The 24,659-nt window shown below is 55.2% G+C and overlaps 2 protein-coding genes across 11 annotated transcripts; one reads left to right on the forward strand and one right to left on the reverse strand.

The window, feature by feature from the left end:
• Window positions 1-7,425: 7,425 nt before the first annotated feature.
• TMEM203 (transmembrane protein 203) lies at window positions 7,426-8,245 on the reverse strand. Its single transcript, XM_049832178.1, has one exon. The coding sequence runs from the start codon at window positions 8,173-8,175 to the stop codon at window positions 7,765-7,767; it is 411 nt and encodes a 136-aa protein (XP_049688135.1). The 5' UTR covers window positions 8,176-8,245; the 3' UTR covers window positions 7,426-7,764.
• A 78-nt stretch (window positions 8,246-8,323) lies between these two features.
• NDOR1 (NADPH dependent diflavin oxidoreductase 1) lies at window positions 8,324-23,949 on the forward strand. Of its 10 annotated transcripts, none has more exons than XM_049832514.1 (16): window positions 8,324-8,343; window positions 8,625-8,684; window positions 9,424-9,558; window positions 10,010-10,087; window positions 10,490-10,587; window positions 11,393-11,491; window positions 12,170-12,271; window positions 12,793-12,999; window positions 13,351-13,472; window positions 14,508-14,728; window positions 15,106-15,213; window positions 15,950-16,064; window positions 17,053-17,199; window positions 17,855-17,973; window positions 20,608-20,702; window positions 23,741-23,949. In XM_049832514.1, the coding sequence occupies exons 3-16, from the start codon at window positions 9,424-9,426 to the stop codon at window positions 23,883-23,885; spliced, it is 1,791 nt and encodes a 596-aa protein (XP_049688471.1). In that variant the 5' UTR covers window positions 8,324-8,343; window positions 8,625-8,684; the 3' UTR covers window positions 23,886-23,949. The 10 variants fall into 10 exon arrangements, with proteins under 10 accessions (XP_049688471.1, XP_049688470.1, XP_049688472.1 ...); XM_049832513.1 differs by having other exon boundaries at window positions 8,329-8,354; XM_049832515.1 differs by lacking the exon at window positions 8,324-8,343 and having other exon boundaries at window positions 8,396-8,688.
• The last annotated feature ends 710 nt before the right edge of the window (window positions 23,950-24,659 follow it).

The following is a 24,659-nucleotide window of genomic DNA, read 5'->3' on the forward strand; positions in this document are numbered from 1 at the left end:
CCCAGTTTTGGGAGATATAAATTTATTCACGTATCTATTGACACATATTCGAACCTTATGTGGGCTACTGTTCATATATCAACCAATGCTAAAGCCGTAATTAAGCACCTTTTGGCAGCATTTGCCGCCATGGGAGTGCCAACAGAAATTAAAACAGACAATGGCCCGGGATATCGCGCACAGTCATTAGAAACATTTTTACAGATGTGGGGGGTAGCTCATAATTTTGGCGTACCCCACAATTCCACTGGTCAAGCTATTGTTGAACGTGCACATCGGACCTTAAAGGATCGTTTAAACATTTTAAAAACGGGGGAAGATATGCGGCACTGTACTCCCCAAGAGTTAATAAGTAAAGCACTGTATGTTTTGAATTGGCTACAGCCACGTGGTACTGAGGATCAGATCCCAATTAATAGGCATATGTGTGGGAACAAAAATGTTGATAAAAATCAGCCGCAAGTTTCAGTATTCGATCCGATTTTACAGCAGTGGCAAGGACCTTGCAAATTATTTACGTGGGGAAGAGGGTATGCTTGTGTTTCCACAGGTAACGAACAACCCCATTGGATACCGGCGAAATGGGTCAAGCCGTGGATTGAGCGACCAGATGCCACAGACAACTCAGAAGAGCAAGAGGCAGCGGAGACGTCAGCAGGTCCTGAAGCCCTAGATAGACCGACTAGACAAATCACGACGGAGACCGGCAGTCAATGTGGAGATTAAGAATGCGTGTAAAAAACATGGAGTATGATATCGGTTTTGGATATGTATTTTAGTGCGAGTGGGTAGAAAAGAGAGTAAATCCTAAAGAAAAAAAAAAAAAATAAATTTTTTTTTAACCACTGTAACAGACATTCAACTAATCATAATCAACTAACCTACTAACCTATAACTAATTGTATAGAGGCTAAGCAGTTTAGAATAAGTGCTGTAGAGAATAAGTAAATATATATATAGTTTAATGTTAATCAGTCCTCGGCGAAACATTACTCACAGAAGCCGAGTGTGGAAGTAGTTTTAAGATACCTGATATGTAGTCATTCATAAAAAAAAAAAAAAAAATAAAAAATTTTTTTTTTTTGCTAACAGTTAGTTAAAACTGAAAGTAGAAGTAAGGTCATAGACTCAGTTAAGAATCTAGAAATAGGGCGATGGGAAGGTCCATTTTTCATTAATAACCTCGGGGCGAGATTATGCTTATGTTTTCACAGGTGCAAGCCCCTGATGGACTTCCGTTTGATTTATGCGACCATCATCACCTGAAGCATCATAGATGGTGCGGCAATACGAATTCCACCTCAGCCAAAAACTAATGTGTAGGTCATCTTAGCTAACATAACAGATTAAAATTCTCAGTGCATTACGGCCGCATCACAAAGCCCATGAACGAATTGATAAGATAACTATGACTTGTGCAGTGCGCCTGGCCAGCGAGTGCATGCGTCATAGGTTTTCAATTGAGGTGGATTTTGGCACCCGCTGGCCACGTGTGCTAAAATCCATTCCTCTGAAAATGTATAAATACCGGGATTTTCCAAAGAGCATCAGGCTGGTGTGCAGCAAAACCATAGTTGCCTCCGTAGGGACACCCACATAAAACTGACACCTACTGATTGCTGGGCTAAGTTTGCGGAACAAGACAGCAATATGTTTTCAAAAAAAAAAAAAAAAGTGAGAGAGGGGGAGATGTAGGGTTCAGTTATATGGAACTTAGTTATTGGGCCTGAAAATAGCTCATGGTCACAAGTCTGTTCCAGGCGCCTTTAGAAGGCCTTGAACAGAATAAATAAGAAGACAGAAGAAGAAAGATCCCAATTAGGAAAACACAGGTGCACATTCCACGATAAAGGGAGTTTGGCACAAACAACCTCAATTCAGGGGCTTATCTTGACCAATTGGACTAAGACAAGTCTTGTATGCTCTAATTAACACAACCAATTATGTCTTGTGTTTGTGCGCGTGGACAGTACCGATGTAACCAATCACCGCTTATGCTTGTGTGTGTGGACACCAAGTGCTTGCATATAGTAGCCAATCAAAGTCTCTCAACAACTTAGAGAATTGTATAAAAATGATTAGCTAAGCTCAATAAACGGGCGACTTTAATCATCACATTGGTGTTCCGTCGTCCGGGCCCCGCACGGATTAATCCCTAAACCCTACAATAAACCAAAATTATCCTTTCCAATCTTGGTGCCTTGCTCTTGACTCTACAGTCCTCTGAAAGACACTCCACCATCCCTGGTTTCCTTCTATGCATATCTTGGTCACGGTCCCTGTGTCCTTGAGCAGCAAAGATGCAGCTGAAAGCACGGGCTGGTGAAGGGGAGGTAGGTGCTTTGGAGATGGGAAGGGCGGTACCAATCAACCCCTGAGCACCAAGGACTGAAGCTACCTTCTGCTCTGTTTGGTGGCAAGCATCCATGGACTGGATGTGTCTGATCTACAGACAACATCTGGGATGGGCAGTGTGGGAGAAGGGATGGTGAGAGTGGCCAGAGGCAGCTGGAAGAGGGGAACTCTCCAGTTAAGGGTTTCTTTTTGAGCATAGTTATTTTTGCTTAAGCTGTCTTTTGCTGGCATGTATGAAAATGAAAGGTTAAAAAATAAATCAGTCAGGCTTGCTGCCAGCATTATGAACCCTGCGCAAAGAGCATCACAACAGGCTGAAGAGTTTCAGCCATGGAGAGCAGGTGATGGAGATGCTTTAGCAAAGGCTTTGTCCCACCCACAGACCTGAACCTTTGGGGGTCAAATTGCTGAGAAAGCCCCAGGCGTGAGCTGCCAGGAGTCCCAGGTGCCCAGCACACACCGCAGATCTGCTGTATGGGCTTGGCACCATCGCTGGAGCCCGGCCAGGAGAAATATGCAACATTTTCAGTCCCTGCTCAGCACTACATCTTCCTCTCTCCAGCCAGGAGTCCTGGGAGATGGCAGCATGTCATGCCTTGTGCCTCCAGCACCACTGGCTGACTACCTTTGTGAGACAGAGGGTCCCCAAAGTATAAACCCAGGCTCTGCCCAGAGTTTTGGGGCAACTGAGGGCAAATCTGCCTTTCTTCGCATCCAGCCCCCTCACAGGGACAGGCTTACAGCAGACGAAGTCCAGATATTTAAGATGGTAGTGCTCAGCCTTAAAGCCCAACTAAAATTAGGCTATTTCTCCCCAGTAGCTGCAGAGGTGTTGGGTGGCTCAAGTCCCTGGCACACAACCTGAGCACATGGCAAGAAGGGACCTGGACTTCAAGCTGCACCTCACAAAGCCTCATCTGAAATGAGTGACAGCTGCCAAACATGATAACAGCAAAAGCCAGCCCCCACAGCTGGCACGGGACTGTGGCTGGCATCTGCCTCAAGAGGTATTTCAAGGCATCTTGCCCAGTTTAGCAGGTTTTTAGCCCAGTATGAGAACTTGAGGCAGGAACAGCCTGATAACTGCCTGACATCATTCCCTGCTCCCCTGACCCTTCCACACTGACTTGTGGGTGCTCCCAGTTAGGGTTTGCAGGACTTGGCTTTACTTTTGGGGCAGTTCCAGCTATCTCCACATGACAGGGCCACTCCAGAGACACAGCCCACCTCCAGATCTCAGGGGTCAGCCACCAAGCCATGGCACCAACTGTGCCACCCAGTCCAGTAGCTCCACATCTCCCAGCACCAGCTTGTCTGTGCTGGCCAAACAGCACCCCCCAGCCATATCCTTTGTTCTCCCACACCATCCTCCTCTCAGCCACTCCCATGGATGGGTGTCTGCTCTTCTCAGGCCTTGCCCTCATATGGTGGCTTCTCTTCCCAGGAGCCCTGGGCAAGGCAGGATGCTCTTGAACCATGACCCCAGGGTCCTTCCAGCAAAGCAGCTCCTAGCTCCTGACTGGGAGCCATCCACTGCATTGGGATGCTAAAACCACCACCGTGCTGAGGTGGTCACACGGTCCCCAGGTGCTGCCCATGTAAAGATGCAGGTGGAGATGGAGGTCCCTGGGACCATCCATTCCCAGCTGTCTCCTTTAGGAGCCGTCATGCCCCTGTGGCAGCTCAGGTCACGCCGGACCCTTGTCCTTCTCGTGCATGAAGCCCAGCTGAGCTGTCCCAGGCTGGGCTCTGCTCTGGAGATGCCATATAGACATGATGGCACCAGCTTCATCTCCCTCCAGCGTAGCCATCCCCAGTTTCAGATGTCTCTACAAGATCTGCTCCTGTCCCAGCAGGAGCTGGGACACATGGAGCAGGGCAACAGCCAGGGCTGGTAGTGTTCCCTCTGTCAGGGTGATGCTGGTTCAGCACCCAGACTGGGCTGTGCAGAGGGTCCTTCCCCACTGGCCTCGGGGCTTCAGAGGGGCACAGGGCTGGGGCACCCACCAGGGTCCGCAGCACCAGGATAGGGAAGCCATGCCGCTCCCCCACTGTGTCCACAGGGCCAAACCTTCGGGCTGGGAGTAAGCTGGGGCACTGCCCTAACACATGCTTTTAGCCAAGGAGCTGCGGTTGGGTTTGGGAAAAGCCCAGCTGGCAGCAATCCACCACATCAACAAAAATAAACCCAGAGATGAGACTTTTATCTTTGCAAGAGCATATTCCAGCATGTAAAAGTCTGTTCACCCGAGACTTAAGGACCCTCCCTCCCCATGCCAGGGAGCACCGGGGACCCCATGGCTCGCACCGGGCAGGGGATGGGTGTCAAGGTCTGTCCCCTCAAGCCTTGTCAGCTGGCAGATGGTTCAGCAGGATTTCACTGAGGAGGATGCTCCTAGAAGGAGTTTTGTGTGGCCACATTACCCCAGCCACAGGCTGGTGTGCTGGAACTGCACGCTGCTGCAGTGTGAGGGCAAATGGCCCAGAAAGTTTTGTTGCAGGACTTGGTGGCCCTGGGTACAGCAGGTGAATCTTTTGCATGAGAAGCGAGTCCTGGGAAGGGATACAGCTGGTCCTGGCTGCCAGGCAATCCCCACCACCCCTGGCCATGCAGGCAGCCCCCACAACCCAGGCAGCCCCTGCACTCCCATCAGGGCAGCACCCCAAGTGCCACAGTTTAGCAACATGCCACCCCTGTGTCCTCAAACGCACCTGGGAGCTTGCCTTACCTCGGAGGAGCAGAGCTGGGAAACACCGTTTGCTGGCTCTTCCCCAAGGCACCTGCAAAATGCTGGAAAAGCTGCTTGCAGGCGAGCTGGGCAGCACACAGGTGGATGTGGCATTGTCCCCCTGTCTTGAGCACCACGCCCTGGTGACACGGCTGTTTGCTACGTTGGGGCTGACGGTCTCGGGCAAGCCCCAGCAGGGCTCAGCAGAAGGAAACTGCCCTGTTCCTCTGCAAAGCGTTGCAGTGAGGCTGAAGGATGCGTTCGTTTGATCTTTTTGTTTGTTTGCCCCTTCTTTGGTTTAATTAGCTAGGTGGTTAGGGAGCTGCAGGAGAGTCTAAAGGCACCGGTCAGTCCCCAGGGCGACTTAGTTAGTGTCCCCCTCCTGACTCAGAGGCTTTGCTGCTCTTCCTGCTCCTCTCCGCCTTCACCAACTGTGCCCCCCCTCACCGTGGCTGTGGTTCTTCATGCCCGTCAGCAGACACTGGCTGTCCCCCAACACTGCCCCAGCCTTGCTCCCCTGCTCTCACCCCCACTGCCCCTTACCCCAGCCCTCACCATTCCCAGACCCACACCAGTGACTGTGGCTGCTGGTGATGCAGTATCTGCGGCTGCAGGTGATGCAACATCCGTGGCCTATGCACTCAGAGCTACCAGGTGTGTTGCAGGCACAACCGTGGCACAGAGACACCGAGAGCAGGGATGAACTCACGCTAGAGTGAGGTGGAAGTGGACAAGGAGCAGCCAGCCACCCTCCTCCCAGGTGACGTGTCCTTGGTTTGCCGCAGATTGGAACATGCGAGCAAACGGCTGGCTCCAAGTGGACAGACCAGAGGAGCATCTGGGGACATTAGGGCTGCACCTTGGTGACACAGAGCCCTGGAAAACCACATCACAAGGTGAAGCAGGAGCGGAGGAGTTCCTGTGAGGCAGGTGCCAGTGCTTGGGCCCAGCGCCACCTAAGGGTGTGCAAGGACCGAGCAAAATGGGCACTCCCATCCACCCTGTACTTCCAGTACTGAACCCCGGTGCCAGCCCAGGACGAGCCATCTAGAGTCACTGGGGACACAGAGACAGGGCTGGAGCCAGGTGCCACCTGAAAAGAGGCTGGGAGGGAGCAAGTCACACTGCACATCAGGGGCTAAGCCCCACTATGGCCCAGTCTAGGCTAAATCTGTGTCAGCTTATGGATCCTGCCAGACCAGGCTGCCGGTTCTTCCACTGCTGTTCAGTGACAGCCAGGATGAGCTGGAAACAGCACGAAGGGACAACCATCGTCACGTTGGGGAAACTTCTTTGCAGCTCCCATCCGCTTTCTACAGAGAAAAGGAGCAGCTGCTTGTTTCATTGTCATCAGAAGGAGATGACACAGGGGAGATGATAAGACCCACAAACACGTTCCTGGTGCTCCTCAGGCCTCTGCTAAGCGACTCTGAACTGGAGAGCCAGGTATGAAGCAGTTCTCTGTCTCAAGATCCTATCTGCATGAAAGCAGAGAGCAGCACCAGAGAAAGGGTGGTACCAGGAGAAGCCAGGTAGATGGGGCACAGACAGAGATGGGCCAGGGAGCAGCTGAGGTTGGAGGGGAAGGCCCAGATACCAGGACCTGTTTTGTCAGAGTCATCATCATCAACAGAGTACAAAGGTCTGTAAAATTCAGTGTCAGGAGACCAGTCCTCTGGGGCTGGGCTGCAAAGCAACACTTGACATCTCATAGATAGGTGAGGGGCAGGTCCACTGTTCTCAACACCCTCGTGGAGGGAGCCGAACATAAGTGACGCCGAGGTGTCTTTGGCGCTGGGAGTTCCCTGTGACATTGGCATTTAACATGCTGATCTGCACTTCCCCAAGGAATACTGAATTATTCACACTTTCCAGGGGTCTGAGGACAGTGTTTCACACCAAAGCTGGGGTTCAGTGAGACACCCCCCCCCCCCCAGCCAGCATCAGCCGTGCATACTCCTGTCCCCATGCCTCACCCTCCCAACAGCCCTATCTCAATATTTAGGGAATGGATGTGAAATACAAAGAAAACCCCCCACATTTCTGTTCAAAAATACACACATCAGTTCTCTCTGGCTCAGAGCACAGCTCTGTAAAACGCTGCAGGTGCACTGAAGGCATGAAATGCTCTGGGAAGTGACAGGACAGCGCATCCTTACAAGCGTGGCCTCAGATGGAGCAGGGCAGGCGAGGCAGCAGCTGTGGTGCTTCTGGCTGGCAGCAGTCTGGGGCGTATGAGGGTATCTACAGCAACCAGCCAACCACTAGGTAATTCCCATTCTCCAGGCAGCAGTGTTAAGCACAAATGCTTTCTAGGGAAAAAGAATATTGTATATAAAACTAATCCTTCCATGCATTTTTATTTTAAAATAAAATAACTGGCATATCAAACAGTGCTTGCAGGGCACGATACTTTAACACTAAGAGCAGAGTGAACTGAAATAAGGAAGTGGCACAAAAGGATCTTTTGAAGAAATAAGATGCTATACAACATAGCAGCGTGCTTACAGACCCTTCCTCTTGTAGAACCGGACCTGTGTAACCTGCCACCTACCACTCTCTACAGAAATAAAGGTGGGGAAAAGCTCGATAACAGTTGCTAGGAGTCCAGGGCTCCCCGGTGAGCCAGGCACATCCCAGCCAGGGCGAGGGCAGTGATCCGGAGCTCGCTCCCTCGCCGTCAGTTCACCCGGCAGGCTCGGATCATGAGCAGCTGGAGGAGGATGAAGACAGGTGACATGATGAGCCCGTACCAGAGCTCCCGGGTGTGCTCCACCAGCTTCTGGCACAGCAACATCTCGAAGACGAACTTGAGGCTGAGGATGGTGAGGATCCAGAAGAGCCGCAGCACGGCCAGGCGCTTCTCACCGTCCTGGAAGAGCCGCACCGAAACGATGGTGGTGAAGTAGGTGCTGAGGCCGTCGGCGGCGAAGAAGGGGACGAAAACGACCCACCAAGAGAGGGCCGAGGCCTCGCCGTCCACCTTCAGGACGAGGAGCACCGAGAAAGCCAGCAGGGCCAGGCCGTGCAGGAAGATCTCGAAGGTGGCGAAGCCCAACCACTGCACCAGCTCCCGCAGGGAGAACAGCATCGTCCCCACCACCGTGGGGACATGGGCGCTGCCGGAGGGCGGCGGGGTGGGACACGGAGACCCGGGGGGGGGGGTGCGGAGGGCCTCTCGGCGGCGCAGGCTGATGACGTTGGGAGGCGGTGCTAGCTGGTGATGTAAGCGGAAGCAGCGGGGCGGGGATGGTGTACGGTGAAGGCACGGTGGGTCTTGGGGGGGGGGGGGGGGGGTCGGGGGACGGAGCCGGGGGCTAAGCCCCGGCCCCGAGCCCCCGGCTCCGGCCACCTCTTGCCAAAGGGCGGGTGCACCCAGAGGGACCCCACGGCGGGTTTTGCGGGGGGGGCTCCTGCCTCCCCTTCCCCGGGGGCTGTGAGGGAAGCGAGGCCTTGCACAGGGACCCACGGTCCTGATGCGTGTCCCAGAGTGCTCCCACAGGGGAAAAAAACTTCCCACTTTTTTTTTTCTTTCCTCAGGGCAAGGGGGAAATCCTGTGATGCTGCAGCCCCTCTCTGAAGGAGTTCATCTGTAACGAGGCCAGTAATGTACCCTCCTTAGGATTTTTTCTTTTTAGTTATTCTGGAAGCAGCATGTGCTGCCCGTGGGGACGCCGGTGGCTTGCAGCTCGGGCATCCGTCTGGGTTGGATTCCCTGTGGGCTGCGATTGCTGGTAATACCCATGGTCTTTGCCACTTCAGAGAGTGCAGTTGAGGGCAGTGTGTGTCTGGTCACGCTTTTCTCTGTCGCTGAGCTCCCGAGGTCTCCTCCAGCCCCCTCAGGTGGGGATTTGCAGGGCAGACAGAAATGTTCAAACTAGAAATGGGGAACAGCCGATCCCAGGGTTGTGCTGAGCCTGCGGTGATGAGGACAGTTAAAATGAGCCCAAATGTGGATTGCTGTCCCTGGATTTTGGACTCCCAAGCCAGCCCCCTCCCTTAGTCCTAGCAGTGGGGACAAGGAGCCCAGTAGTGTCACTGCTGCTTCTGTGGATGGGGACACTGCAGCGAAAGGGGTGTCACTCCTTCAGCACTGCCCAAGGGTGGAAAGAGAGCCCGAGAGCCTTGAATCCTGCTGCTGTCTCCCAACTAATCAGCCCTCCCTGTTCCTGCTGTTTGCAGTATCAACCCTGCGAATGTCACCTGAACCCACAGCCACCAGCACTCCTTTAAAGCCTGGGTGGGTGTCACTGTGATGCCCAGCCCTGAGCAGGTCCGGCTGTGCCTCCCCACACCTCCCCTCGCCTCCTGGTGATTCCTCTTGTTTTGTCTCTTGCAGATGGTGGAACGGAAACTCCTTGTTCTTTTCGGCAGCCAAACTGGGACAGCTCAAGACACAGCTGAGAGAATTGGCAGAGAAGCCAAGCGACGCCACTTTCGGTGCAGAGTGGAGGCGCTGGACAGCTATGATGTGGTGAGTGATGATGCAGAGGGGTGCTCCAGGCACTTCTGGTCTTGCTCCATTTCCACCAACCCCATTTCTCAGGCTCAGGCATTTTCCACCCTTGCTGTGACTTGCTGTATTTCACCAGACCCTGGCTCTGTGCCCTTCCTGAGGGCAGCTTGTGCTTAACTCAGCTGAAAAGGTGTGAAAACTGAGCAGTGACTCTTAGGATAGAGTCTGTGTTAGATGACAGGTGCTCAGCTGTACCCCGCAAGATGAGGCGCACCAAGAAGCTGATGCTACAGGCAGCATGTGGGCAGCGGGTGCTGCAGTGCCTGCAGAGAAGGTCGTGCCACGTGGGGCCGTGGGTTTTATTCCGAGTGTGGTCTGTTCGTGAATGGGATGGGATGTTAACAGCCGTGTTGGGACAGCATTTGTAGGTTGCTGACCTGAATGTACTTTTCCATGTTTGTGCCCGCAGGCCAACCTCATCAATGAGCTGTTGGTGATATTTGTCTGTGCAACCACTGGCCAGGGTGACCCACCTGACAACATGAAGGTAGGACACGCTCCTGTCCATGTTCTTCTTATATTACTGCTCCAGTGACTGGATTTCTTTTCAGTCCATAGTTCTACTCTACAGCTTGAGCAACAGTTATTTTTGGAAGCGGGGGGGGCCTTTGGAGCAGCACCAGTCACATCTCATGTTACTGATGGGACATGGGCAGGGAGCTGGTGAGGTTTCAGCAGCTTAACAGCTGAGAGAGCATCATCCTCGTGGCAGGTAGCAGTGGTGGTTACTTTCAGGAGTCACCTCTGCAGAAGGCTGTGCTCCCCACTTTGTTGGGACTCAGCAGAGAGCAGGAGGGACCTGGTGGGTGGATGAGCGGGGTGCTAGGGACAGGCAGGCAGGGAAGGCTTTCTTGGCAGCAGCATGACTCCCTGGCTGTGTCCTTTGCAGATGTTCTGGCGGTTTCTGTTCCGGAAGAACCTACCGCCTGGTTCCCTCTGCCAGCTGGACTATGCTGTGCTGGGCCTTGGCGACTCCTCCTATCCCAAGTAAGCAGCTCTGCGGCTCCTTGCCTTCCTGTGACAACTGCTCCTCGCAGCTCTGGCTGCAGGCAAGACCAGAGTGGCTGGAGAATGAAGGCGGTAAGGGAAGACAGAGCCTGACTGTAGAGCAGCAGCTCAGACGAAATGTAATTCCCACCAGCCTTAAAAATGCTTGCCCACCAGCCCATGTCCCTCGTGACTTCCAGGAACTGGGCTTCTGCCCATTTCTTTCCTCCCAGCCTCTTCAAGCAGATACTTTGCTGCAGTGGGTCAGACATCATTTTTCAGTCAGTTATTACAGCCATTGAGTTCTCTGAATTTCAGGAAAGCCTGTGCCACAGCAATTTCAGTGGACCAAGCAAACAGGAGACGTGAAACAGAGTTTTAAGTGGCAGCCAGCCCCATTGGTCCCAGTTTTCTCCCAAAAGATTGTTCCCATGTGCCCGAAAAAGCTGTGATGGGAGGGATGGGAGTGTGCCTGAGCTCCATGGGGCAGTGAGGGGCTAGAGGGAAGGAAATGTTTCTCTGCCTGGGGCACAAGCTGCCCTGAAGGGAAGCTGGACCTCCCCAAGTCCCTTCTGGGAGCTGTGTGGCCCACCAAGTGGGAGCCAGCTGCTTCTCCAAGCTGCCCCAGGATGGAGGCTTAGGCTGGGCAGTGCATGGGGCCAGGTCGTGCGTGCTGGCTGTGGCTGGACCTGCCTCTGTGCTGCTCTGGCGTAGCCCTGGCAGCGTGTGCTGGCTCATGTAGCCAGCGCCTGCTGTCCTGCTGGAGGAGCCCTGCCCTCTGCAGCTGTGACTATTCTCTGCTCAGGTTTAATTTTGTTGCGAAGAAGCTGCACAAACGGGTGCTACAGCTTGGGGGCAACCCTCTGCTGCCAGTGGCGTTGGGAGACGACCAGCATGACTTAGGGTAAGAGCCCAGTGGAGGGGTAGCAGGGGGGGAGCCCTGGGGTGCACTACAGTTTTGTCCTTGGGCTGCCAGCAGGGCTGTGTATGCTTTACTCCAGCCTTGGGGACAGCAGTGCACTGCTCCCACCTGGGGTCTGCTCCTGCACCCCAGAAATGGTCAGCAGCCTCCTGCTGCTCTCTGTGAACATGCTCTCTGCTCATAACTCTTCTGTGCCAGGACCTGGGTCACTTGCTTCTCTAGGGTGTCCCACAACCCCTGGCATGTGCCAGTGTCTCCTGGTTCTGCCTCAGTCCTGTTCAGACCGGGGGATGGCTGTGTCACACACTTGCGTACCTGCAGGCATTACAGCAGCCTGAGCTGTGCTGCTGTTCTCCTCGCACAGGGCAGAGGCTGTGTGTGGCTTGAGGAGTCGGTGACTGCCACTAGTTGTGCTCGGGGGGTTGGTGATTCTGTTCAGACATCAGTGGTTGGACCCCAGAGAGCGAGTGAGTGCTTAGAGTGGCTGAGACATGTTTCTAGACCTGAAGCTGGAAGGGAATGGCATGGAGCAACTGTGCAGCAAGAGGAGCAGAGGTGGTTGTCCAGGGGCAGCCCAGCATTGTCTGGGTGCAGGGGTAGCAGCCCTTGAGCCTGAAGGGATGCTGCAGCACTGCTGCAGCCTGAATTTCCTGCTTGCAGGCCAGATGCAGTGGTAGATCCATGGCTCCTGGCCTTATGGGACAAGATCCTTGCCTTGTATCCTCTTCCTCCTGGCCTTGAGATCATCAGTCCAGATGTACGGTAAGTGCAGAGGGTAGACTGGGACTGCTGGAGCTGGCTGGTGTCATGCTTCCTTGCATGCCATGCTTCCTTGGCTGTTCTCTGGGGTGGAGATGTGCCCTGCTTCGACCAGGAAGCCTCCCCACATAGCTTGTGGTGTCCCAAGTATCCCTTGGACTTTGGCCACAGGTGACCTATCTCTTTTTGGATGGGGTGTCCCCTTGTCCCCTGTGTGTGTGTCAGCTGTCGTGGCAGGGTTCTGCCCATCTTGCTGTCCTGATGGGCCTCTGCCCTTGGCAGACCTGCCAAGCGTGTATGCCCAGCCATCCTCCCTCTGCCTGCTCTGCAGCCTTTGGAATCTCCTTCTCCTGGCAGTCTGCATTGCATTCTTTTACTACAAGCCAGCTCCAGGGGACAGGGATGATGGGTGGCGGATACAGTGGGAGACTTCAAGCCTCTCCCTGCCTCCAGCCTCTAGCACTACAGCAGCAGAGGAACTGTGCCATGGAGGTAACTGCACTGCATTGCTCTCCTCCCCACAGCCCGCCCCCAAAATACACCCTGCACTACCTGGCTGAGGACTCCCCGTACCCCAATGGTGGCCTGCTCCAGCCAATAGCACCTAGAGCTGTTCCCTCTGAGCTGCATCCCTTCGCTGCCCAGGTGGTGTCCAATCAGCGGGTTACGGCAGAATCCCATTTCCAGGATGTCCGGCTCATCGAGTTCGATGTCACAGGCTCAGGGATCATGTGAGCATTTTCCTAACTCCACCAAGCTTTGCTGTGTGGGATCGGGTGTCCTGTAGCCTGCCTTCCTCTTCCACTCCCCTTCTTCAGTAATATCTGAGGCTGCAGCCTTGTGGATGTGGTCTCTGCTGCACTGTCATCCTCCATGACAAAGTCAGGGGCATATAGCAGCATGGGTCCTGTCTGTGGACCAGCTCTCTTTGCCTTGTCAGGTTACAGAGCACAGTGTTAGTGACACTGGAAGTTTCACTGAGTTGTGGCTTCTCCCCTGGTGCGGGTGCTGGTCAGGCTGGTGGTGCTGTGCCTGTGGGCCTGCCCTGTATCTGTGCTCAGCAGGTCCCACTGCATCCACAGGTTCAGTGCCGGGGACGTGGTGATGATCCAGCCCCAGAACTGCCCTGAAGATGTGCAGCAGTTCTGCCAGCTCCTGCGCCTGGATCCAGACAGACGCTTTGTGTTGAAGCCCACGGAGCCTGGTAGGTCCTGCCTGCTACTCCTGTCCCTCCCTGCTGGGACAGGGCAGCCCCCTGAGCTCTGGCCCAGCCTGGAGCTCTGCTTTTCTTTTGCTGTACACCTGGTTAATAGGGAGTTGGGAATGGCTGATGGATACAGGACATCTGCCTGTCTCGCACTGTGGGGGCTCTCCTTCCTTCCCAGCGCTATGCGCATGTGGATCCCACATTAGGGCCAGTGTGACTCATGGGAGGAATCCAGCAGTGTCCAGGCTGCACCATGCCTTGTGTCTTTGCAGCCCCCGGCACAGAGCATGGAGGATCCCACAGCCTCCCCAGCCTAATGCCTACGTCGGGAAGCCTATGCTTCCTTGCCTGGGGCATGCAGGTCTCCTCACTCTGCCTGCTCACCAGAGACCTTACTGCAGGTGCTTCTGCAGCCACAAACCAGCACCAACAACTAGAGGAACCCCTTGGAGGCCCTTCGGAACCCTTGGTGGCTTTGCAGTCTGCATGGTACTGGGAGAGCTTTCTCTCCTGTCCCCTGAGTGTCCCTTGCCCCTCTATCTTTAGTGTGTCCGTCAGTGCTGGGATTTTTGCCTGGCTGGCAAACCCGAGAAATTCAGGCTACTCCTCACCCCCTTGGGAGAGAAGTAGGAGACAAGGACAGGCCTGACACCTATGACACCAGTGGTTATTTCTACTGCATTGTGTGCAGACAAGGTGGGACCCATATGGGTAAGGCATTGCCCTAAAGCACTTGCATAAAGTAAGGGACAGCTCAACGCCACTGACTTTCTCTGTTGCAAACATGTGGGCTTGAAAAACAAGCTGTGGAGAGCAGGAGGGAGTGGGGGCCCATGGGAGGAGCAGTGGTGACAGTAGCTAAAGTCAGCTCTACAAGCACGTTCATGCAACGTGTGGGTGCCTGCAGACAGCAGGGCTGCCCTTGTTTGGGTGCCTGGGAAGTGCCAGAGCTGTGGGGGCAGCAGGCAGGCAGTGCTCAGGTATCTGGCCCCAGTGCTGGCCCTGAGCTCTCCCCTCTGCCTTGCCTTGCAGATGCATCCCTCCCTGCCCTCTTGCCACAGCCCTGCACCATCCGGCACCTGGTCACCCACTACCTGGACATCTCCTGTGTGCCACGGCGCTCCTTTTTCGAGCTCTTGTCTTACTTCTCTACGAACGAGCTGGAGCGGGAGAAGCTACAGGAGTTCAGCTCTGCGCAGGGCCAGGAAGAGTTGTACAGCTACTGCAACCGGCCCCGCAGGACCACTCTCGAGGTAGGGCTGGGGGAGCATGGCAAACCCGCTCCGTGAGGGCTGTGCCATGTCACAAAGCATCCAGGCACATGATCAGCCATAATTTCTTGGCTGAGGAATTTAATCTACTTCACCCACTTTCTGAAGTGTCCTTCAATTTCCACTGGTGGTTAATACCTGCTCCAAATCCTTCTGGGCTCTGTGGTGGGCTCTGTGCCGCAGCCTGGGGGTGAGGGGAAGGCAGTAGGACAGGGCAGTTGGTGCTCAGAGGTACCTGGTGCAGTGTCTTTGGTTGAGGGCAGCGTGGTACGGCAGTGTGGTACAGCCTCTGATGCCCTGAGAAGCAGGTAGGCTGCCTTCTGGCGTGTACCAGGTCTCACCTCGCCTTGTCTTCGCAGGCCCTCTGGGATTTCCCCCACACTACCTGTGCCATTCCACCTGAATACCTGCTGGACCTCATCCCTCGCATCAGACCCCGTGCCTTCTCCATCGCCTCCTCCACGCTGGTAAGAGCTCAGCCCTTTTCAGCCTAGTGTCACGCTCTGAGCTGAGTGTCTGGCAGGGCCAGGGCTGACTGTTGACACTATGCATGCTGCGGCTGTTCAGGCTATATTTCCAGACCCTCTGAGCACCCACATCCCACCTGAACATTCACTCCACTGTGAGCCTGTGTCAGCCCGACATGCTGGATGGAAACCCCAGGGCTGTGGGGTTTCCATCCTAACTCCGGGTTAGGATGCTTACCCTCCTGCAACCCTGTAGGTGCTGGGGCTGGCCCAGTGCACTGCAGAGGTCTGGTGTCTCTGTCGCCAGGAGCGGCCACAGAGGCTGGGAGCTTCCCTGGGTGATGTGGCCATGGGAGGGGGAGTGCTGCTTCCTGCTGCTGCCGGGAGATGGCAGTGGGACCTGGCCCAGGTGGCTTGGCAGATGTCAGCCCAAGCACAAGTGGCATTTGCCCTCAGTGGGGACCTCTTGGGTTCAACAGTCTCTGTTGCCATTGCCAGCTGTGCAGAGCATTCCTGCAGCAGTGCTTCTCTGGGAAAACCCCCTTCCCCAGTGGAAAGATTTTGGACAAGGGTGTGCTCCCTTCTGTGTCTGAGCAGTGGTTTCAGGCTAGGATGAGTGTTGCAGCTGCCCTGGCAGGAGCTGGCACAGGCTTTGTCCCTGGAGAAGGCACTGGGCTCTTCCTGCAGAGCTGTGCTGGGTGTCTTCTTGTTTCTCATGGCTCCTGTCTGGACACAGGCTCACCCTGATCGGATCCAGATCCTCATGGCAGTAGTGCGGTACAAGACACAGCTCAGTAAACCCCGCCGTGGTCTCTGTTCTACCTGGTTGGCTTCTCTCAACCCAGAGCAAGGTAATTGCTTGGATCCTGTGAGGACCCTGTGTGCTTGCCACAGCACACAGCACTGATCCCACGGGACTGTGGTGGAGCTATGTGTGTGCTGGCCACATGCTGGACTGCCTGGACCCTGGGAGGAGCAGCACCACCATGGAGAGCTGGAGCACACTGGCTTGGCCAGACGGGCTGAACTCACAGTACGTGTCCTTCCTCACTGCTCCCATCCTCTTCAGAGCATGGTGCGCTCCTTCAGCTTGCCCTGAGCACCCTGAGCTCCTGGTTGTCTCCCAGCGGCTCAACCCTCCTGCTCCCAGCATCAGCATGCCCCACTGTCTCACAGTGGGCTGCTCCTGGCATCATGGAGCTGGTAGTGCTCTGACTGCTGGATACTTCCAGACCCGTAGCACCAGCTCTGGGAAGGATGGTCCTTCCTTTGAGCACATCCATTCTATCCTGTGAAGCCTGTGTGTGCTGCTTATCTGCCCTAACCACAAAACCCATCCATCTCGAAGCAAAAGTGACAAGCTCACAGAGTCTCCCTGCTGCAGGATGGTAGAGAATTGCTCTGTATGACTTCAGGGCAAGACTGTGTCTTCTCAGAGTACCTAGATGGGGATCTTCACCCCTATTCTGCTCCCAGAGGAGGCAAGTTTGGCCCTCCCTTTACACAACAGCCAGGTTGAGATCTCTGCTTGCCTCCGCTGCTGTCTTCCCTGGTATCAGCTGTGTGAGGAGGAGGCTGTCCCCCAGCCCATGTGCTGTGGGGCTGTTGCCTTGCTCTGAGGATTGCTCAAGTGCTTGCTGAGACAGCTGAAGCGTTTTTCATACACACATAGTGTGCCCATGGCACCAGGGGTGCCATGGTGCTGGGGTGGTGCTAAGCCAGGTGCTGTCCTTAACTTCGGAGCATCCTGGAAGAGCTGGATGCCCAGCTCGCCCCCTGCAGGGTGTCACAGATGCTGTGGTGGTGGGGTGATGGTAGTTGGTCTGGGTTTTTTTGCAGGTGATTTCCGGGTACCTCTCTGGGTGAAGAAAGGAGGAATGAAGTTCCCAGCTGACCCTGACACCCCTGTGATCATGATTGGCCCTGGCACAGGGGTGGCACCTTTCCGAGCAGCGATACAGGAGCGGGTGGCACAAGGACGTAGAGGTGAGGAATGGCCCTGGGAGGGACTCTGGATGTCCCTTGCTGCAGACAGGTCTGTGTTCAGCATACGGGAAGGAGGGACTGGGGTCTCTGGAGGGTTTGGACAGGCCCAGGCTTTGCTGTGTTTGAATGGGAGCAAGCTGGGCTCTGGGGCAGGTAAGGATCAGAGCCTGGTGTACGCAGCCTGTGTGGTTATTCACAGGATGTGCTGCAAGGCTGCTCCTTGGGTCAGGGCAGGGCTTTGCAGAGGCTCTTTCTTGGCTCTCTGTAAGTGGAGATGGGTTGTTGGACTTGTCTTCGGCTGCACAAGGAGTCGTGCCTCTGCCCTTGGCCCATCCTCATTCCCCTGGCTCAGCTGTGGGTCTTGGCAGGAAGCTGAGGCTGGTGGAGGGGAACTGGCAGCCCTGGGGGGCTGCTCTTGACCTACCTGCCCCCCACCTCCTGCTTTCCCAGCACACAGAGGCCTCTCGTTGCCATGGGTCACTTGGCTTCACGCTCACGTGGCTCCTGGCTCTTCCAGGCCACGGCTGTCAGCCAGGCGCAGTAGAGAGGTGAGAGTCTTGGGGCTCTGCCACAGGTCCCATGGGCACCAACAGTCCCCAGCACTCGCACGGTATTCGGTCCACCCAGCACAGCCCTTGTGGTCTGCTCTCTGCAGGGAACTGCTTGTTCTTTGGCTGCCGCCAGAAATCCAAGGACTTCTACTGCCAGGCGGAGTGGGAAGAGCTGGTGACAAAGGGCTTCCTGACGCTCTTCACTGCCTTCTCCAGGGACCAGGTTAGTTCCCAGAGGGGGAGGGTGGATACAGAAGCATCTTAGGCAGCACTGATGGGACTCTGCCAGTGTTTCTGGCCCCTGTCCTGTTGGCATGGCCTGCAAAGGGCCTGGTGGGGTTACACAGTGGTCACTTCTCTTCCCCACACCTCCCTGGTCCTGGCTGGGATCCCCACTAGCATTGCAGTGCCACTGCCCAGCTGGGATGTGTCTGGCTGAGGTGAGCTGGAAAGGTTGCTGGTACAGGGCCAATGAGCACCTGAGCAGATAAGGGGTTAGCCAGCTTTATTTGGCCGGACCATGTCAGTGATAAAAGGCTCCTGAGCCTCTTGGGGGTGGGTCACTGGGCATTTCTTGGTTGACTGCCACCCTCCCCACCATGTCCCTCTGATCACTGGCTGAAGCTGAGGATCTTGGCCTCCGTGCCAGCTCTCCCCGAGCCTCAGCTGCACAGGAGAAAGCTCCCTGGAGGTATGAGCACCCCCACAACTCAGCCCCTCATTTGGCTCCCTTATTTCCTAGGCAGTCTTTGATGGGCACCTCTCAGCCCCTCTCTGGGCTGCACAGCTTTTTACATTGCTGGAGGGGCTCTGTGAGCTGGGACTCTGTTTCACTGCTTTGCCCTGTCCCTTGATGGCACTGAAGGCTCAGCCTGCCTTTGAAACAGAGAGATCTGATAAAAAGGGTCAGTGAGAATGGGCATTTCTAGGTAGCTCAGCTGCACCAGTCCTTTTCTCCTGGCTTTGTGCATGCATTGACATGAAGCCAGCATCTTCTATCCAGTCGCTTGTAAGGCATGAGTTGAATGCCTCTGTGAAGGCTTTCCAAGTGTTTGATGAACAGGAGCAGCACTGCAGAGGTTTGTTGGATGACTGGTCTGCTTTTTTTCTGGTGGCTTACACAGTGAAGGGGGGGCACCTGCAGTTCCCCAAATCTGGAGAGTGGCCCCAGAGTCTCCTCCTGCCCTCTGGAGGGATGGGACTCACATCAGAGTGTGCCTCCCAGCCTCCCTGCTTTGCCTGCTCCACAGGGCAAAGCAGTTTGTCATGAGGGTCTTCTGCCACCAAGTCCTTGCAGGCAGGCAAGCAAGAGTGCAGCCAGGTAAGATGTGCCACATTGGGCCATTGTACCTGTGGCTCTAGGAGGTGCCACAGCTGTTAACTCATCCAAAAGTTAGTTTTCAAAGAGCTTGGCAGGAGCTGGGATGCTCCATAGCTGAGCAGGATTTCCCTCTTTGTAAGGTCCCCTTTGCAGTGACCTTCTGTCACACCATGTCTGCCCCGTGGTGCAGACTGATTGATCCCAGCCTAATGCGGCTGTTGCTAATTCTCAGCAGGATGCCCTGGGGTTTAGCTGAGACATCGTGACCCGAGTTTGTCACTGGGGTGCTCTGGTTTCTAGGTAGCTGCAGGTCCTTAAATGACCTCCTCGGAGCCCCAGCCTCGTCAGCAGAGCCTCTGTCAGCACTTAGCTGATTAATGTTAATGTGCTGAAGCTGAGCTACTGGCTGGCTCTGTTGGTGCTTGTGATGGGCTTGCTTACCTCCTGTGTTGCCAGCAGCTGGGTCGGAGCAGTGGAGCTGTGCTTTTGGGTGACCTGACTCTCCAGCGCAATGCAACCAGTGGAGCTGCGTGGAACCTGCTGACCACACGGTGGCCAGCTCTTGTGACAGCCGGGGCTGGTTGCTGCTTGGGGTTGTTCCCACGCACACCTCCAGACTGCAGCATGCAGGGAGCCTGAGATGCAGCAAGAGCCTTGTTGCTTTTGGGGCTGGATGGGAGGGAGGAGGACATGGGGAAGAGGCTGCGCCTGTGGCTCAGCTCACTGCTGTGTGGAGCCTGGTGTGGTGGGACACGCGGCAGAGGGCTTGGCCTCCATCACAGTGTCACCTTTGTCACAGAGGAGCCGTCTGGGCCAGCAGTGAATTCAGGCACGTTGGCAATGGTGTTCCTCTTGGGCAGAAGCCAGGGCCGTAGGCAGTTGCTTGGATGTGTGAAGTCTTGTGGATTAACCCTTTGGGAACTCTCCTGGGTTGGGCTATATTGTGCTAAAACCCAGTTGTATCCAGTCCCTAAGCATGGTGGAGGGGGAGGGAGTGGGACCGAGGCCATCCCTCCAAGCTTTCTGCCCTTCCAAGCTGTTTCATGTCTCCGGCATGTGACAGGGCTGGGACCACCATCCAGGGGTGTGGGGAAGGGTCTCTGCAGCAACCCTGGTATGGGGAGGGGCACAGAGCCTCCTCTGCCCATGCTGGGCGAGGAGAGGGCAGGAGGGGAGCCCTCACAAGGACTCCCCAGCTCATAGCCCTGGCTGTTCACCAGAGCTGGAGGGAGGCAGGGGGCAGCCAAAGGATTTTTGGGGGCTACCTAGGGTGTGTTCTCCACCAAAGCTCCTGCTGCTGAACCCATCTCCCACTAACCCATCCTAGTGTGCTGACATCAGGTGTGGGGATCCCCTTCCCTGTACTATAGTGGATCCAACTCCTCCTTCAAGTGCTCCCTGCTCTGGGCAGCTGTGCTGCCCTGAGCTCTTGTAAGTAGCCTCTGAGAACAGTCCTCAGGCGCCAGGCAGGCATGCTGGAGCTGGGGCTAGGGCTGCTGCCAGGGCTGGCAGGCTCAGCACTGTGTTTCCCTGCAGGAGGAGAAGGTTTATGTTCAGCACCGCATCCAGGAGAACCAAAGGCTGGTGTGGGAGCTGCTGAACAGCAGGAACGCTCACATCTACCTGGCTGGGTGAGTGAGAGGTTGCTGTGCAGGGACTGGGGCAGTGGAACTGCATGTCGCTGCTTCTCCACCTCGCTGGAGGCTTTTCCTTGGTTCAGCCTCCAGACTGAGCAGACCATGCACCCTGGCAGGTCTCTAGGGGCTGCAGTGACTGCTGCAGAGGAACCAGCTCATTCCTTCTCTCTCTATGTCATGTTCCACAAGCCCTGGGCTGAGAAGGCCATTTCTCACCTACTCTGCACGCCAGTTAGGAGGGGCAGAGCTGGAACCCTAGTAAAGCTGCTCCAGCCGACCCCGTGTGCCCATCCCTTCAACTGCCAGTGCCCGTTACCAGCATCACCTGCCAGCAGGCTGCCTGGCCTCTGACCCACGGCAAATCCATACACAGGACAGCCCCTGCCTCTTCACACCCCTCTCCTCCAGTGGCACTTGGTGAAACTGGACAAAAAAGCTTGTGCGGTTCCTGTGGCCGCTCAGGTGGACAGGAAGCTTTTAAAGCACCAGCTCTACTGGTGCTGCGGCTCGTGAGCAACAGCTTTTGGGACCCTCCGCACTTCCTGGCTGGCTGTTTGCACCCAAAACTGCCTTCCTGGGGTAGGGACAAGCCGTGTAGCACCACAGCCTGCCTCCTTTGACAGCGCAGTCGTTCACCAGGTGGTTACCTTGGGCTGGCTGGAAATCTTAAACTGTTGGCCAAAAAGTGGGGTCTGGCCTTTGGAGGCAGAACATCTGAAGCTCCATTCCTAGCTCTGTGGCTCTTTTCCTGGGCAAAGCGCTTAACCTGCCTGCCCTAGTCACTGCCAGTATGGCAGGGAGGAGGCTGCTCGCCTGCTGCCCAGGGTGAGCATTGTGAAATGCTTTGGGCTCCTTTTGCTGATGAGAGGCTGGCGATGGTGTTTGTCGTGTATTCCGTGACCTGGAAAGCACTGTGCAAACCTGTCCCTTGCTGTCGACACAAGCAGCAATTGCAGGAGACTCTTTCTTGCCTGTCCCTCATGAGAGCAGGAACTTCCCCAGTGCCCTGCAGGGTGAGACTGGCCTCGCTGCATTCCTGGGAGAAGGAGATTTTTGTTTACTGTCCAGGAAGCAGAGGCCAGGCCGCCCACCGCTCTGTCGTTCACTGCTACACCAGTGCTGCTGCCTGGTCTGGCCTGCCTCACCACATCGCAGGGCTTCCTGGGGCCCTTACTCCCAACTGACCATTCCTACCCATGGATCTGGGGTTCAGGTTTGGTCTCCTCCATAAAGTTGCACTTGGGACTTGGGGTTGTGCCGCTGTCCACAGCCCAAATGCTGAGACCATTGGGCAGCTGTTGGGTGACCATTGGGCATGGTGTCTTGGATGGTTCTGTCCTCCTTTTCTTCCGTCCTCTTTACTGCTTTCTGGTGCTGATGGAGGCACCCTGGGGGCTGCCAAAAAAGGATCAGTGTCTTGGAAAGAGCAAGGCTTGCACAGCTCTCCCCATTGCAGGATTTTTCAGTGGCCATAAGGATGGTGTTTTGGACATAGGGGCTCTCCGAGACCCATCTCACTGGGGTGTTCGTCTCTGGCATGGGGTAGCCCTCAGCCCCAATCAGGCAGGTGGGGTCTGAGAGCCTCATCCTGCTTGTACAAGTGGCAACTGTCCTATGTGCAGTGGGCACTTTCTCACCCCTCCTGAACAGCCCATACCACACGTGAAGATGCCCGGGATCACAGTGCCCCTCCTTGGCCTGCAGACTCTGAACCGCCAGTAGGGTGCCAAACAGGAAGGTGCAGGTGGGCTAGCCTGAAAATGGCCTTTTTTTTCCCTAAAAATAGTATTCAGTTTCAGCCACACTAGGAGAAAGGTGGGAGAAGTGAATCCTGGGGTGTGTGTCCCTGAGCAGCAGCCGTGGGCCATGTAGCATGGTGTGTCTGTCTTCCTGGGACCTTGCTGACTGGGGCAGGGTCTGGGGAGCCAGGGCTGTATCTTCTCTGTGATTGTGCCCAGCTTATCTCACCTGGGACAAAAAGGTCAAAAATGTCTCTCTCTTTCTGCAAAAAATAGATACTTGACATGTTTTCCGTCACCAGCCCAGCTACATTATCTTACACTTGCATATCAGTGCCTGACTCAGAAACAATATGACTCTTCCAAAAAAAGAAGACCTTCTTTCTGTGTATTTTGGGACGTTAATCAGCTTCAAACACAAGTCAGAATTCTGCCTTGTTCTTGGGAAACAGCAAGGACATTGCCAGATGCTCATGCCAATTGGAGCAGCCTGGGAAATTTGTTATTAGATTTTTTTTTTGTCACACAGTCAGTTCATCAAATGAAACTCTCTCCAGGAAAAAGTCTGAACTTCTTATTTCCCATAAGAAATAATTGTGCTTGCAAGTGTTGAATCCTATTCGGGTCTTTTCTACACAGGAGCTCATGTTTTCCTCACCATTTCTCTTATTTTGAGGTTTGAACTGGCTTTGGTTACAAATGTTGCCATCAAAACAATCATTTCAGATTTCTTGAAAGGAGGCAGCGGATGGACGGAAGCAGCTGCTCCTTTGCAGCAGTCATCTTAGCTCAGGATCAGACATGTTTTACATTGAATGTTTCCTAAGGTGAAAGGACAGTTTCCTGCCCTCCTGCAGATAAATTATGACTTGTGCATATTCCCTGTTTCCCTCTAATGAGGGTAATGGGAAATGGAGCAATATGGGGACCAGAGTTAAGGCTACTGAGCTGTGATGCTCCTTCACCGGGGACTGGGTACCATGGCCACGTCTTTGCCTGCAAATGCCAGTGCTGAAAAGCCCTGCGTGGGTAACGGCCTACTCTCTAGGGAGTGGTACGAGCTGCCTCTTGAAGCTTCTCATTTATTCAGTGCCAGGCAGCTTGTGTTGCAGGGTGAGGCAGGTTCCCACTGCCCTAGTGCGGTGGCAGCCTGTGGTGTGTGCTGGGGGCGGTGAGTTTGGCTGCAGGGACCTCTGCCCTGCTGATGGGCTGCCTTGTCAGAGCACTGGGGCTGCAGATATGCTCCCAGTTTTCCTGCTCGCTCTCCAATGCACCGCCTGCTCTCTCTTCCAGGAATGCCAAGCAGATGCCAGCGGCGGTGGCTGAAGCCCTGCAGTTGGTGTTGCAGCTGGAAGGTGGCCTGTCACCCTCCGAAGCAGAGGAGCATTTAATAGCCCTGGAACGGTCCCAGCGCTTCCAGTCTGAAACCTGGTCATAAGCTGGCTCCCTGCCTCTGCCTTCCCCGCAAACTCTGCCTGAATAAAGGAGCCAGCAAAATGATCTGCCTCTGGCATCGTCCTTGGGCTGAGATTATCCCAGCCAGTGCGGGGGCCTGACGAAGGGAGTGGATTTACCCAACCAGCCCTTCCCTGATGGCAGCAGGGCCACAGTGGGCAGCAGGAACCTGTCTCCTGGGGGTGTGGGTTTGGCGTGGGTAAAGCCTGGCTCGCCATGCCCCCACCCCACTGCAGTGGAGGCGGGAAGTCTCTGTGGTGGGATGCTGCTGGCTGACTCCTGTGTGGGACCAAGCTGCTGTCCCGCATGCTCCAGCTCCTGGGGTCCCCATGCTGGCTGGCTGTGCACCCGTGGGCATTGCTAGAGCTACAGTGTTGGCAGCAGCCGTTGTTTGTGGTAAGACCTAGAGGAAGTGAGCTGTTGCATGGGAGTCTCTCCACCCTGGCATTAGTCAGTGGCAGCAGTGCTTGCTGCAGAAGGCTGCCTTGACAGACCTGTTCCCCCTGTCTCTGATGGCTGAGGCCAATGGGGGTGGGTGCAGGAGGAAGCTTCAATCCCTGTCTCTGCTGCCAATCCCTGTCTCTGCTGCCAGTTCATCTTTCTGAGCCTGCTTGATGCTGAGGTCAGAGGTCTCCGAGTGCCTGTTCCCACTGAATTATCCCGTTCCCTGAGCGCCTGCTCTCCTGGACTTGTTCTCCACCCCATCTTGGGAGCCGCTTCCAGCCAGGGCCAGGCAAGCCAGCAGGCTTCAGCCCTT

Source organism: Accipiter gentilis, chromosome 29 (assembly GCF_929443795.1).
Source record: "Accipiter gentilis chromosome 29, bAccGen1.1, whole genome shotgun sequence".
NCBI lineage: Eukaryota > Metazoa > Chordata > Aves > Accipitriformes > Accipitridae > Astur > Astur gentilis.

What these genes read in the sequence shown, in the direction of transcription:
- TMEM203 (XM_049832178.1), bottom strand. Translation starts at nt 8,175, where the DNA reads ATGCTGTTCTCCCTGCGGGAGCTGGTGCAGTGGTTGGGCTTCGCCACC.
- NDOR1 (XM_049832514.1), top strand. Translation starts at nt 9,424, where the DNA reads ATGGTGGAACGGAAACTCCTTGTTCTTTTCGGCAGCCAAACTGGGACA. An exon ending in ACCCACCTGACAACATGAAG is followed by an intron (nt 10,088 to 10,489) that starts GTAGGACACGCT and finishes TGTCCTTTGCAG; the next exon opens with ATGTTCTGGCGGTTTCTGTT. An exon ending in GGTGGCACAAGGACGTAGAG is followed by an intron (nt 17,200 to 17,854) that starts GTGAGGAATGGC and finishes TGCTCTCTGCAG; the next exon opens with GGAACTGCTTGTTCTTTGGC.